Source organism: Delphinapterus leucas, chromosome 9 (genome assembly GCF_059928025.1).
Source record: "Delphinapterus leucas isolate spDelLeu-1000000601 "Yukka" chromosome 9, BTC_Dleu_Yukka2, whole genome shotgun sequence".
NCBI classification, from domain to species: Eukaryota; Metazoa; Chordata; class Mammalia; order Artiodactyla; family Monodontidae; genus Delphinapterus; species Delphinapterus leucas.
The window spans coordinates 61,626,857-61,642,428 of NC_143137.1; the positions used below are offsets into that span (position 1 = coordinate 61,626,857).

Genomic DNA, 15,572 nt, shown 5'->3' on the forward strand with positions numbered 1-15,572 from the left:
CATGTTGTTAACATAATTCACAAACAACGAAAAGCACCAGATTTTAAAGGAACTTTTTGGGAAGATGGAAATGTTCTAACACCAGACTGTGGTGATGGCTGCACAATATAAACTTACCAGAAATCCTTGAACTGTTCTGTTACAATGGGTGAATTTCATGGTATGTAAATTATAGTTCAATAAAGCAGTTTTTTAAAATGACCAGTATTTGGTGTAATCCAGGAGTAACATAACCTCCCTGTTTCCTAGAAAATTGGCCCATGGGCATTTTCCTTCTACACCCAAATCACATAAATAGTGGTAAACGTAGAAAGTTAAAATTGGAGTTTTGTCATGTGCCAAATAAAGCTCAAAGAGGTAGCATCTAACTGGGTCAATTTTACCTTTTTCCCTACAATCCTCTTCTGGACACCAAATGTCAAGACCCACCTGTGCTCTGCACAGCCTGTGTAACTTTTCATCAACGCCTGCAGCCTGGCCTCCATCTCTTAGGGCAGTGGTTCTCAAAGTATGGTGCCCGTGCCACTGGCAGGGGCATCACCCACTGAATCAGAATTGCTGGGGGTGGAGCCCAGGGAAGCACAAACCCTTGGCAGCTGTCATGCAGTGTCGTGTGAGAGGCCCTGCCACAGATGGTCCCCAAGGAGCTGCCACGGTCACCATCTCTGTCAGGATCAGGGTCATCTTGGTTGAAGCCAGAGCCGGGACAAGGAGAGAGACCCTCCTCGGAAACAGTAGAGGTCTGCTTTCAGGACCCCACCTCCCAGGTCCTGGAGCTTTAAGCTCCTTGACCTTGTCAAGCTCTCTGAGTTCAGGGAGGCCCACACTTCCAGAAAGATCCTGAACAGATGCAGAGAAAAGGCAGGTGAGGGGTGTGGAAGTCCACCGCTCCCGGATCTCTGAATGCTATTTGAAACAGTGGGAACACGAGAAAATTCTTCCCATTTCAAAAATATGCACAACATTTGTTTTTTAAAGTGGTGGCAGAGAATGCTGGAAAAGCGGTGGCTCAACCACTGTCTTTTTCAGAGTATAAAGTGGAACACTTTCCTTCAGGAGGCAGAAATAAAGCCACATACCAAAACGGAGCTCCCCTCACTTTATGTGATGGGCGTGTGCCCAAAAGGCCATAAACAAATAAAATGACTGTATATCAAGTCCTATTTTTAAAGTACCAGACACACAAGTTGTATTTTTAAGCCTATAATTTAAAGGATTACAATGGCAGACTCCTTTATAAAGACAATGTCTTCTAATTGGATTCCTTTGTAAGTATGGATTTTTGAATATTGCTCATCGAAACGCTCATGAACATGTGGAAGTGATATGTGGAGTGTGACATGTGGAATCTATGGGTTTGGGGGCTTCTCTGCAGCATAGGACGTGGAGAAAAGCATGAGGGTAAAGACATCCCCCTTTGGGGACTAAGATGATGGGGAAAGTATACCTCAAAGTTTCCCATCACTATTCCCTTGTCCCATAATGTGAAGCAGAAACAGCCGCCAGTTTGCCAAATCACAATCTCTCCTCAGAACAGCTATTAAGCATGAGTCTAACAATCCAACTATATGCACATGAGGGGAGAAAATGCTACAGTTGTGACACCAGCTCTATACATATATTTTAAGCAAATACTAAACTGAGCTGCAGTTTCACCCTCACTCATAACACTTTGGGAATTATTTAGGGGACGGGTGCAACTAGGGTAATTATGGATGGAACACCAAGCCAGACTTCAAAGGTCTTGGCTTCTATCAGGAAAAAAAATGCTATTTAACGAGAACTTACTGTTGCTAATATTCCTGTAATTGCCTTCAACTGTTCTCTAGTTGGTATTAATTAGTTGGCTGAGGCGTTTTTAACAGGAAGGTGTGGCTGGAAAGGTGTCTCCCCATCTCAGAGAAATTGTGTCAGGAGATGGGTGGTGAAGAGTGGAGGCAGGAGAAGCTGAGAGCTCTGTGAACAAGATGCCGAGCCTAGCCGTCGGCTCCTGTGATATGTCAACTGTGCTACCCGTCTGCAGGAAACACATATAAAATTTTATTGGAGCAATCCTGCCCCCCTTTACTTACATAAGGGAAAATATAAATCAGCCAGAAATAACACCGGCCAGCTAGAGCAGCAAGTAAAGCCAAAATAATACCACCCAGAGCAGCACTTCACCATGAATGCAATATTTCACTAACTGGGAAAGCAAAAGCCCAGGCTGGGTTGACGAGCACAGCCCAGGGTGCTCTGCGGTGGGTTTGGCCATGAAGGGGAAAGTGGAAAGACCATGGTCTTGGTGGCCAAGCACCAGCCTGCTGTCCACACCTTCTCTGAGCCCCGGTTTCCATACCTGCAAAGGGTGGATAAAAATTCCTGCCTCATTAGGTTGTTGTATGGATAAAATGGGATCTTGGTGGTGAAATGAGGGAATACAGAGGCTGTAAAGAGCAGGCCCTCAATAAATCTAAGTTGAATCTCGATTTCTGAATAAGTCAAGAGACATGAGAACCAACCCCTGAGATTGTCTTAGGACTGTTTTCTTTTCTATTAGTGATTCAATGTCAGTTGATCTCTCCCTTCCTTCTTGCCTGCCATCCATCCATCCATCCAGATGTCTCTGTCGAACATCTCTTCTAGGCACTGAGCTATGATCGGGAAATATGATGGTAAGCAACACAAACATGGGCCCTGCCCATGACGACCTAAAGCAGACAAAAAATTAAATCAATTTTACAATGAGGTGAAATAAGAGGAGGAATGATTAAGTACTGGGTGTAAAGGGAATGGAGAGCAGAAACACCTAACACTGACTGCGGGGGGAGTCCCTGGAGGAAATGACACTGAACAGGAGAACCTGAAGGATGAGAAGTTAGCCAAGCAGAACAAGCGGAACATGCAGGTGGGTGGAGTGCTCCGAGAGGAGGGGAGGGTCAGACTCCCTGGAGTCCAGCTTACAGATGTAATAAATACATGGTTCTCCAGCTGAACAAGGTCATTGAGTCATGCTAAGTAAAGGCGTGGGGGGTATGGGCAGTGATGAGAACGGGGCAGGCCTTAAAGGACTTTGTAAGCCAAGCTGAGGAGTTTAGACCTTATGTGAATGGTGGATAAAACCACAACAGCTTGGCAAGTCATGAGACCTTTCTGGGGTCCCTTGATTTCCTCATCTATAAAGTGACGGTAGAGTAGACGGTCACCAAGGTTCCTTCTGTGGACTAACGGAGGCGCTTTAATTCTGCAGATACCCAAGACCTGGGGATGTGCCCAGCAGGCTTAGAAAGTGCTGCTTCTTTGATGGAACAAACAACGCCAATGGCTCACGCTCTGTGTTCAGGTTCTCTTTAAATGTGGCCCAGCAGCCTCTTCTTTCACATTATTCCATTTGAGTCCTGGAAATATGTTAGCCTGGAGCAAGGCTAAGCCAGAAACAGCAAGAGGACAGCTCTGGTTGAGGAAAGGTGACTCTAAGAGAATGATCACGCTAAGCTTTCCATTACACTGGCTTTAAATGGAAACCCACCCAGATGGCAAGAGCACCTCGGAATTAGGTAAAACGAAAGGATATCCAGAAGGAACAAAGGGCTGTATGTTTGTGAGAATCTGGAACAAGACCCCTAACTTTGGTTTGCAGAATCCTAAATTAAAAGATGTCCTAGTGCACTTATTTTGAGGAGATGGTTATCTTTTCAGTATCAGCGTCTGTTTCTAAATTAAATTTTGGATGTTGGTGGGGAATTAAGAAGAATGTTTAATGAGGCCCGTCAGCCTTGCCGGGTCTCTACGTCAGGCAGCCCCTCTGGCTGGCCCTCTTCCTACTCACTTTAAGAGGCCTCAGGAAGGTACAATTTTCTCATCACTGTATGACATAGAAAACCCCAGCCCCTATCATGCTGGCAACTTCAGAAACCCTTAGAAAGTCTAGCTAAAATTAACTCCTTAAAATTTTTAACCACAACTTGATCCTAAATGTAAGTTCCTTTGTTTTGCTCTCCTAGAGGCTGAAGTAGGTGGGGGAAGGAAGATATCATTGTTCTCTTACTAAATCCCCCTTCCTTTCTACTTCCCCAGAGCAAAGGAGAAGAGTGAGGACACAGGCCAAAGAGGAGAGGGAGACAGAGGAGAGCAGAGAGATACGGAGGCGAGAAGACTGAAGAGGTGGAGGAGGGAGGGGGAGGGAGGGGGTTTGGAGTGCGGAAGGGAGCTGAGGTATCTGCAGCTGTGGCCTGGAGCCACCCACCTCTGTCCTCTGAACACTGCCCCTGAGGATACAGCTCTGCCTGGACCTTACAAAGAGCTACAAAGGCGGTGGAGAGACTGAGCTAGACAGTACTACAGTGAATGAGGGGGCGATGGCTAGCACAGGCGCAGATTTTTGTAGACAGTCTCGATTTCACATATTCTATTCTGGAATGTCACCCAACTTTTGTGGTTGACACAACCCTGCCTTCCCACACCCACATGCCTCCTGCACGACTGCGTGGTTTCCCCCCCGTCCCTGTGCACACCCAGGATGCCCAGAGCCAGGATAACAGTCTTTATAAGCCCTGCTCCTCCAGAAGCACCCAAGGCAAGGCCTGAGGGAGCCCGTCCGGGAATCGCGTTTGCTGTCAGAGACATGGTACTCGGAGGCAACAGAACAGAATGGGGAAAGGCATAGATTCCAGAGTCTGGCGGCTCAAGCCCACAATCCGGCCTGCCTCCTACCAAGAGGTATGATCTCGGGCAAATTACTTACTGCCCTGTTCCTCAGTTTCCCAGGCTGTAAGCTGGAGATGATGCCAGTACCTGCCTGGGAAGGGTGTGGTGAGGATGAAGTAAGTTAACACACGTAAAGCACATGGGAGTGCTTGGCCCACAGCACATGCCATAGGGAGTGCTGGTTCTTATTATTTTACCACGACAAAGGGCAAAGTCACAGAAGCAAACAGTTTTGGACCACAGCATCTCTGAAGTAGGGGTTAACCCAGGGATAAGAAGATGACATTTGTGGAAAAGTAGAAAGCTCCTTCAGATAACTTGGGTCTCTCCTGATAGATTATTTAGTGAGTCTAATACCTCGTATTACAGATGAGAAGGCAAAGGCCCAGAGAATGAGTAGCCTGACCAATTGCTGCAAAGTGAGTGCAGGGAAGGGAGTTTACAGAATAAAACCCAGGCTCTGAACTCCCTACCACTGTTTGCCTTGCTGAGCCAATATGCCAATGAGCCTTCCTACTCCACGTTTAGTTTGACTACTTACTTATATCCGAGGCTTATTTGATTTAGTTTTGGAGAATGATCTGCATAATCAGGGGAAGTAGTTTCAATATGAGGTGTCAAAAGTTTAATAATTTTTTAGATTCTTTTGCAATTCATGTGTATAGATGGATTTTCTAGACCATGGATGCAATGGAAAAAAATCTAGAGCCAACATCCACCTTTTGCTCTTTTTTTAAGAGGTTGGAGGGAGTCCTGACAAAAGCACAGAATATGGTTAGAACTGGATTACATGATCAATCATCAAAGCAGGGAGCCCACTCTTTATCTGTACATGTGTTTGGAAGGTTTTCTGAATCAGAGGGCATCACTGGGGCAGAATTGTTGGGGCTGTCTGCCGGTAACCTGTAGGTGTATAGAAGCTGAATGGGCTTCCTCTTTAAAACACTGAAGTTCACTTTTCTTTCTGTCATTTTGCGTTCCATAGACATTCAATTTATGGCTGTTGGCATGCAAAGGAAACAGGATAATTCAGAGGTTACAAAAATAACTCCTTTAACATTGATCTTGGTAGAACCCCAGCAGAGGAAAGGGAACTTTTAGCAGCCAGAATGGTCCCTTTATGGTAAATCAGATCATGTCCATCCTCGGTCCAAGATGCTGTGATGGTTCCGAGTTCTTCCAAAGGCTATGAGGCCCTATGTGGCCCTACCCGTCTCCTCTCCAAGTGCCTCCCTCTCTCACTCCAACCCCGGTGCTTCTCCTGCAGACCCTCGACCATACCTGATCTACCCTGTTGTTCCCCCAACACTATCTCTGGCTCTACTTTTTCCTTTTCTCCACATCGTTGGTCACTTTCTAAGCTACAATGTAATTTTATTATGTTTACTGTTCATTATCTCCTCTTCATTAGAATGTGAGTTCCAGGAAGGCAGAAGCCTTGTCTGTTTTGTTCTCAGGTGAATCACCAGTGCCTGGCGCCCAGAGGACTCAATAAATATTTGTTGGACAAATGAGAAACTTGCTAAAGTGCTACTGGGGTGGTAACCTCCACTGAGACTGTTTGCCTGAGAAATAAATGGCCTCCCTTTGAAGTACCTCTTTCTCTTTCCATAGCGCGAGCTTGCATCTCCCTTGCCGTCAGATCACCTCCCTCCCTCCTTAGACCCAAGTGTGGTCGTGTGCCTTTCTCCTGGCCATGGGGCAAGGCTGAAGTGCAAAGCCCACAGCCACCACACTTGTCCTAGCTCTCAGGTGGAGTTCTGGGGACAGCGCCCTGGGCCTGAGCTGAGATCTTCTTGCTCTACCTGCTCAGGAAGAGGGCATGTGGCTCTGACTTCTCAGTGTCAGCCTGGGGCGCTCACAGTAGAGTGACACTTGGCCACACCAGCCAAATGCTCTTGGGTAGCAAGAGGGGCCCTGGTGTCTCCAAAGCTCGGGGCGCCAGGGGGATTCATCCTCCAGCACAGCTGGAGAGTCTCCAGCAGCCCCCAGCTCTGAGCTGTGGATCCCGCTCCGGCCCCTGACTCTCCCACGCCTTGTTAGTGCCTCTGCCACAGGTGGGTGGTGGTGAAACCCAGTCTTTGTCAGCCTTGCTCATCTGAGGTCCCAGCAAAAGAGGTGGTGAAACCCAGGGGTGAAAGTCGGGGGAGAGATGTAGTTTTGGATTGCAGTTATCCCTCCTATCTCTAACTCCATTACTGAGAATAAATGAGATGGCTACAAAATAGGACTCAATAAGGACGATGAAAGGAATCACGTATTTCATAAAAAAGAGTGAAGACTTTTCTTTTGGTCTTGCCTACCAACTCTTGTCATGTCCGTGATCTCATCTCCAAAGACCTGAGGTGTTTTTTTGTTTTTTTTAAATTTAATAGCCCATAATTACTTAATCATTCCAGCTCTGCCACTTGTTCTCAGCTTTAAGTGCCAGATAAACACGTTGTTTATTAAAGGGGGTAGCCTAAATTCATGGAAAAACCAAAACAATTTGAGAATTTCTTAACAGTGATTCCTGTCTTACAATGAAAGCATGAAAGGAGGAAAAAAAGTGTTGAACTACTAAAATGGTTTCCTTCTCAAGGTTTGTTTGTTTAGAAACTCAAACTTCAAAATTTAAATTTCAACCTGAGTGTTAGTTTTTGCACTCGAAATCAATGTGCTCCCCACATAAGCAATTCTTAACCAGTATGTGGGCTGCTGGTGAGCCTCGGAGTACCTTAAACCCTTATCAATGTTGCCGATCACTTTTGATCCGTGTGAAAACTCTACTTCTGCCATGGTCGGGCTTCAGGGGACTGTTGGGCCATGTGTTTCAGGCAGAACAGGAACAGCTGAGCTGAGGGCATACTCAGGGTACTGGTAAGCCCGGATGGAGAGGAAAAAAGCACCCAGAAAGCTCCGTGTCTACGGGAACGTGGAGAATGTTGCCTCATGAGTATGTGGGAGAACTCAGCTAGGGTGAGGGCCAGGAAGAGATAGCAAAGTCAACAAGCCACAACCGTGAAGGCAATCTGATCCCTCAAGTGTGCCATGAAAAAGTCTAAAATCAAAGTAAGACAGTAAGACTGAAAACCACCCCTCCAGCCTTTGATTAATAGGAAATGTTAACAGGAGGAGAAAATTATGAGAAGAAATAGATTTTAAACCCTAATACATATCTTAAACCTGGAACGTGATTCTGAAATTTGAGCTAAAGAGTCACTGAATATAAAAGGAAAATTTAAAAACAAAAAAACAAAAAAGACACCGGCTATATTTTATCTTATAAAACACGTTTTATAAGATAAAACCCATAAAACATTAAAAAAAGATAAGGAAAAATAGGCCACTGGATTTCAAAAAACAAAAAATGAACCAACAAAAAAACCCATTTCAATCCCTGTGGTACATACCTTCCAGTGAGGCCTGTAAGTCTTTCATATTTTGATCTAGAAGCTGTGAAGGAAGGAATCCTGAGCCTGTCTGGGGCTTGGGGTCTGGCTCTCCTGGGGCCGCAGTGGGTGCTGGCTCCTTCACCCGACTGTCTCCAAACACAGCAGCCCACTCTTTGCTGAACTCGCCCTCTTCCAGGGAGGAAGCGTTGAAGATTTCACTCAACAGCAGCAGGTCATCTTTGTCAGCACCTTCAGGTTCCAGGGTCCCTGCCATTGGGCCCAGGCAAGCTGATCAAAGCAACAGAACACGAAACATATCACCACCAAGGGCCCAGGCCCTAGGGAATAAATGTAGTGGGGGTTGGGATGGGACAGACCAGGTGATGGCTAGATTTTTTAAAAAGTTAATCAAAATATAACTTAATTCCCTTAGAGCCTCTAAAGAAATTTTGGAATTAAATTTCTAGTCCCACTGAAAACAAGCAATACCCTGTGAGGACTTCCTGGGGACAGCCCCACCGCCCATGTCCCCTGCCTCTTGTTCGTATAAAAGCTTTAGTCTCCTAGGCCTTCCCAGAGTTCGAAAGAGAAAATTTAATCAGAGAAGTAAAAAAACAAAAACAAAGGAACACAGTCAAACAAGACAAAATAATAATAGCTGAGCCATAAAACAAAGTCAAAGACCTTTAGTTTCTCCTCAAGGGTTATAGATAATATCCTGAGCCATATCCTTGAGTTGTTTTACAGATACTAAAACCCCCACCCAGTGGAGGAAGTTAACTGCATGCTGACCACCAGCATGTAGACGGGTTGGAACCAGAAGGTTGATGACTGAGATTCCTGTAACATCACCTTGTTACCTTACCATCAACCAAGCAGAGAAGTGTATGAGTTGATCAGACACCCTGCAAGCCACACCCCTAAGCTTGCCTTGAAAACCCTTTCACTAAAAGCCATCGTGGAGTTCTGGTCTTTTGAGCATGAGCTGCCCGTCCTCCTTACTTGGCTCTACAATAAATGCTGTACTCTCCTTCACCACAACCTGGTGTCAGTAAATTGGCTTTGCTGCTAGTTGGGCAAGTGGATCCTTGTTTAGTTCTCATGCATTCTCTTTCCTTCAAAGCAAGTCCAGTTTCTGAGCATCATTAGAATTGCATTGAAATAGTTTCCACAAAATTCTAGAGTGTTGGTTTCTCCTTAATATAAAAGCACATTTACCACCAATACATTTCTCAGACATGAAACAAAGCCAGGATTGAAGGCATGTTGGAGATCCTAGTTCCTTGTTTATATAGCTTCCCAAATCTTCCCATACAAGCCCAAAATTCACAACCAACACACCATGTGGCAGCCTGCCCTGCCAACCAGGATGAGAAGGGGAGCCTCACCAAGCCCAGACTGACCCAGGGAGATGAGAGCAGAGGTATCAGGAAGTGTAACAATGACCAAGAAAGACATCCTTGCTTCCTGTCTCATTTGCGGCACCCCAAGTGCATAAAACAAAGGAAAAGCGGGTCTGGTTTGCCTGAGGGTAGCGGTGAAAGAATGACAGGAAAACAGGGCAAATCACACACGGAACCACTAGAGGATGAGCTTCACAGACCAAAGACACAGCCCTGGAGGGTTGGAGTGAGCACTGGACCAAAGGAGGAGCCCCTGGACCTTCCTTTACTTGCTGTGTGACTTTGGCAAGACCCGTAACCCCTCTGGGCCTCTGTTTTATCATCTATAAAATTTTATTAATAATGCCCACTTGAATATCATCAGGAAGATCAAAAGAAATACAACTGAAACCTCATTGCCAGTCCAAAAGGAAGACTTTTGAGATTCATTCTTAGAATATGAACAATGACAAACTACTAAAGAGTGAGTACAAGTAGAATGGGGGCATTACTATCACAAATCCTAAAACCTTTCATTGAGTTTTCTACATATTTTGAAAACCAAGAATTGATGATTTTTTTAAACTCTGGCTTTGTTATGGTGTCTAACTGCCACTTGGAAACTACAAACATTTTTGTTGTTAAGTCATGAAGAGAGGGAACAATCATGATTTACATTTTCTCTGAGCTAGATGGTAACGCTGACACTGTCATATTAAGTGAGGTGAACAGGTTTCCCTCAAATGTATGAGATAATTTTTAAACAGCCTTCACATGAATTAGATAAAGCTCTTATATCTCTGTCGGCTTTACTGGATCTATTTTCAACAACACTTTATAGAAAGATCTATGATAGAGGGGATTTTGGATGTGCTGTGCAGACTGGCTATCCATCAGGGAGGGGAGGGGTCCAGGCATGCTCGTATCACTGTGGTTTAAAAATAGTGGCGAAATACCACCTTAATTGGACAGCTGTCTAATTTAAGCATTCTTCTTGTTTGTGTTATCACAGAGGTTTGCACTAAGATATAGCCTGTAGGTGTGGTGGTGAGAAGATTGGGAAAACGGCATTTTACTAAACAAGCTTCTGAGACAGTTCTGTAGTGACAGAGTAGTGCAGGAACCACTTAGGCCTGTACGTGGTAGGGAAGGCAGGGCAGGAGAGGTGAGGCAGCTCACCGCTGTGAACAAAGGAAGGAACCTCGGCTGTGACAGGGTGTGTCCATCAACATGCATTTGGGTGTCCTTCCTCTCTCCCCCTCAGTCTCTCTCAGCATCACCCTTTTTACATCTATTAACTTCACAAATCTCTGTACTTCCTACTTTCAGTTGGGACCTGAGTGCCCAAATCTTTTCTCATGGTTTACTTTCTGGCCTGACTGAAACCAGATGATTGCTGAACCAAACTCCTTTTATTGGAACCAATTCAAGTTGATGTACAGACCCTAGAGAAACAGATGACTTTAAAGGAACATTGAAAATTATGTGCATTCCTCCCAAAGTCACTTTACAGCTCTCCACTGAGTCAAAGCCTCGGGGAGCCTTCGTTGCTTTCATCTAGATGTCAATCAGGGAAAATCACAACCAACATTAGCAACTACAAATAATAAACCTTGAGAGCCTTTCAAAAATAACCACAGACTGGAAGAGCTCTTTGTGTTTACTGTTTAGGTTTTGTGCGATGGTATTTAGAGTAGACCTCTTTGGGTTTTGCTAACTTAGCATCCCTTTCTTCCCCCTCTTTAGTTTCCCTTCGGGGAGACACCTTCTCCTCTGATCCTGGTGAGATACCACTTAAGATGCCTCACCACCTCATCCCAGGTGGATGTGTGACCTAGGCTGGCCAGAGTCTTTCATTTCTCAGTGCATGGTGACTGGTTCAGGGATGGGCTTCCCTGAGTTTGGAATATGGAAGCTGGAAGGAAAAGGGGCTCTTTTCTTTGGGATTCTAAGTTCTAAAGATGCAGAACTGAAGCTCCCAGTGATGATGGAGCCAAACAGGGAGGGAAGAGTCAGAAACAGAATCCTGACAACACTGTTTAAGCCCCTGGATACAGCCTTGCTTAAAGTCAATCCGCCTAAGTTACATGGACCAATATCCATACATTCTTTTATTTTCTTTTAATTTTAAAGCTAAACTGTTTAGAGAAGGATTTCTATTACTTCCAACCAAATGATTCCCAACTAATAATCTATCCTATCCAACTCAGATTTAGTGACTGAAATAAGAAAAGGACCCACGGGGAGGATGATACTGTCCAGAGCTAGCTCTGAATTGAGATTTAGTCTAAGGTCTACCATTGAATGTGGTCTATTACTTAGTGTCCTGGTTATTTAACAGTTAAAGCAGGCTGCACTGTGGATATTTTCTCTTTTAAGAAAACCTGTTAGCTGAAAGCAATGAAACTGACACTGACTTGAACCTGAAAACAGGGAAACCTCCTAACTATTGCCCTGATAATTAAGATGCTTGAAATTACTGTACATAACTTGTAAGAAGATCACAAGTGAAAAAGGACAGGTTTAGGTCTGTAACCAGACAAGTCAAGACTTGAAAAATAACACTAGTCAGTTGGCTCTTAAGAATCATGCTATCATTTTCTCTGGAAATAATTCAACTCAACTGTGAGAAAATGAGGACACACAGAGATACGATAAGCTCTTTGAGAGAAGCCTGGTGAGAGTTACAACTGGAGTCACGGCCTCCACCGTGTAGATGAGCAAGCGTTGCTCCTGGGTTACGGAGCCCCACCCTGCCTTTGTCTTAAAGAATGAACAAAGAGATTGCAGGGGCCAAATCCACAGATACTCCTCCCAGCCCCCTTCATGCCCTTGCTGGCTCTCAAGTCTCCATGTTTACTTTCCTATCAGTAACCCAACCACAGATACTACTACAAAAATAAAGGGCAACACACGTGACATACTCAAATTCTCACTGCTTGGCCTACAGCTCTACGACCCTTCATGCACTCCCTCATCCTTTGCAAGATTAGCCCTCCCTATGCTTTCCCCATGCTTGTGGGAGCCTGCTCTGCTCCCAGTATTATTCCAACATCAGCATCTGTAATTGTTCATTCTCCAAGGCTTCCTCTCCCTGACCTCAGGTGTGTGCACAGCCAACAATGTCAATCTTCACTTGATGGTACTGTCTCTCCCCACACACCCCCTGTCAACTTACTGTCCTAGTTTCTTCTTTCTTCTACAGCCACACACTCTACTTTGTCACCACTCTTTTTGGGGCTGTCTGTAATCAAGTTCCTGCCCCCACCTACACTGAAGTGGCCCTCTTGAAGGTTAACAGAGAGATCCTCATGGCAGATTCCAAGCCCCTTTTCTCAGGCTTTGACCTCTGTAGCACTTTGCACTAATGCCCGCTCTGGAAATGCTGTCATCTCCTGTGAGTCCCCATCAAGTGGCTCTCTTGGATGTCCTCCTATCTCCTTGATAATACTTTCCCTGCTGCCTCTTCCTATTCTGGTTGCCCTTAAGATTTCTTCCTAAGCCATCATCTCTCTCTTCCCTACATTCTCTACATAGAAGATCTCATTTGTTCTCATGGTTCCAGCGTTGCTTGGGAACATTCTCAAATCTCCATCTCCAACTCCAACTTCTTTCTTGAACTTGGATGACAAATTCCTACCTGGGGGCCCTTAGGGGTTTGCCCATTGGCAAACCTGCTGGCGCTCCATAAAAGGCACCCTCCTGTTGTATACCTTTGCTTAATTCAGCTGTGAGGTTATTACTCCCTTCCTCAAAAACCTTCAATGGCCCCCTCTGACTCCTGAGTGAAGTAACACTCCTTACGGTGGGTTCAGGACCACTACAGTCAAGCTTTAAGGCAGCTCTTTCAGCAGCTAGCTGACACTGCCTTCAGGGAAGCCTACGATTCAGCAAAACTCCTCCGCCTGCCATTCCTCAAACATGCTTTCCTGCCTTCCTGTCTGGGAACCTGCTGTTTTCTACCAATGAGATGCCCAAAGAGAAGAGTCATACTCAACTGAAAGGGATCGTATAAATCATCTCCTCTAACTCATTTTACAGATGAGGAAAAATACACCCAGGCTAGGTGATCTCAAGGTCATATACTTTATTAGTTATAAATTATCTGGCTGGAGACCCATGGTCAAATTGTTTTTTCAGTGCACCACACTGCTTTCACTTCAGAGCCTATTAAGGATCTCATATATAAACAAATATTTAAGTTTTGTAAAGTTTGTAAGGTTTCTAAGGTCATATGGCTCCACTGGTAGCTAGGCAAAGCTCACAGCTGCAGGCACCATGGCAGAATGGTCGAGATGACAGAACCACTTAGCACGTTTTCCCTGCCCTGCCCTGCCCTGCCCAAGGATTCAAAAATAAAAACCCTATGCCTCTGGGAAAACATTCCCTAGGAACAATGATTCTGACCCAGTGAGTTTTCATTGAGTGAAAACTGACCTTCAGAGGAAGCTCTCAAGTTCAGACTGAGTGTGGGTGACAGAAACCTAATGTAGGAGCCAGGTGACAGCCCACTCGGGTGATATTTTTGAAATCATACTGAGGTTCATGACCTCAGCAGAAATTAGGAACACAGAAGATGGAAACAAAACTACACAGACCCAAAATGAGAGCACAGGAAAACAAGTAGATAAATGTCACAGAAGTTCCCTTCATCTGTGTGTGAAACAGGAAGACACTCTGGTTTGCTCCCTGGTCCCCACTCTCAACATTATGACTAATTGTAAAGGCCACACACTTGAAACACACATGAAAAACCCCAAACACCAACACTATCCTCACACTTGGGTAGGAAACCACCTTACAAAGCTGTCTAACAAGAAAAATAGTCTTCATTATAAAAGGCTCTGGTAACAAATTGTACTTGTTTGGAATTCAAGAATACTGCTTCTAAAAACTCCCTTCTGGTGAAAAAAGACATGGATAGTAATAGCAGATGGAGGAAAACCCACCCTCTGGGACACACACACACACACACACACACACCCCAAACAAAAAACAAAACAAAAAACTCCTCCCCCATCAGAGAAAAAAAATCCCAACAATGCTAGACCCTCAGTAGGCACTCAAAAAATACTTTTTGGGGCTTCCCTGGTGGCACAGTGGTTGAGAGTCCACCTGCCAATGCAGGGGACATGGGTTCGTGCCCCGGTCCGGGAAGATCCCACATGCCGCGGAGGCTGGGCCCGTGAGCCATGGCCGCTGAGCCTGTGTGTCCGGAGCCTGCACTCCGCAACGGGAAAAAGCCACAGCGGTGAGAGGCCCACGTACCACAAAAACAAAAAAAAACAAAAACAAAACAAAACAAAAAAAATACTTTTTGATAAGCCTGCTCCTCCATTGTAGCATTAGAGCTTAACAAGCAAGCAATATTACCAGAAAACTTGATACCTGGAGCAGGGGTAAAGCTACATAGAACATTACAGACTATAAGGTGATCAAATAAGAACAGTATTTGGTTTTAAAGTACACCATTATCTCATGAAAGGAACCAAGCCAGCAGTTTTCTCCCTAGGAGACTGAGGGAGACAGGGAGAAGGGAAAGTTTATGAGAAAAGATAATGAGCTGATTGTTTGACACATGGCTGTGAGGAAGCAATGGGACCCCTAGTTAGCTATATCTATATCTATATCTATATCTATATCTATAGGTAAGTACAGGAGACAGTTCTGAATGACTGGGCAGGACCTGGGTGCAGGGACAGAAATGCATATTACTGCTCCAGACTAAAGCTTCTCATCCAGACATATGGGAGCTAGTGAGTGAGTGTCTCAGTCATTTGCTAATTGGCCAGAATTTAGAATCGCAAATCTGGAGATAGAAACCAAGGAAGCAGCCAAAGACAAACATTTTCATTGTAATATGAACAATTAAACCATTTTAAAATTGGTCCAGTTAGTCCTGTCCTAGAGAGGGATATTTTGGATAAGGCCGAGTTAGGAGATTTAGGTGAGCTGAATTCATGTAACTCTTTTCTACTTTATCCCACCACTTTCTGTTCAGTTATCTGAGAGTTATTTTTCTTGGCCCAACTTTGAGGAACACAAGACTTTACATGTTATAACTTGTGAATTGAGACTAAGGACTGTGACATGTGGTCACAAGGTGATTTCAGAGCCACTTTCAAGTATC

General features: G+C 44.8%; 1 protein-coding gene across 8 annotated transcripts in view; it reads right to left on the reverse strand.

Annotated features, from left to right (window-relative positions):
- Positions 1-15,572, reverse strand: part of ICA1 (islet cell autoantigen 1) — a 145,342-nt gene that overhangs the window by 4,413 nt on the left and 125,357 nt on the right. For all 8 annotated transcript variants that reach the window (XM_089917659.1, XM_022586959.3, XM_022586979.3 and 5 more), the window contains one exon: positions 8,079-8,348. In XM_089917659.1, coding sequence (XP_089773785.1) covers positions 8,079-8,348 — 270 coding nt within the window. The remainder of the gene's footprint in view (positions 1-8,078; positions 8,349-15,572) is intronic.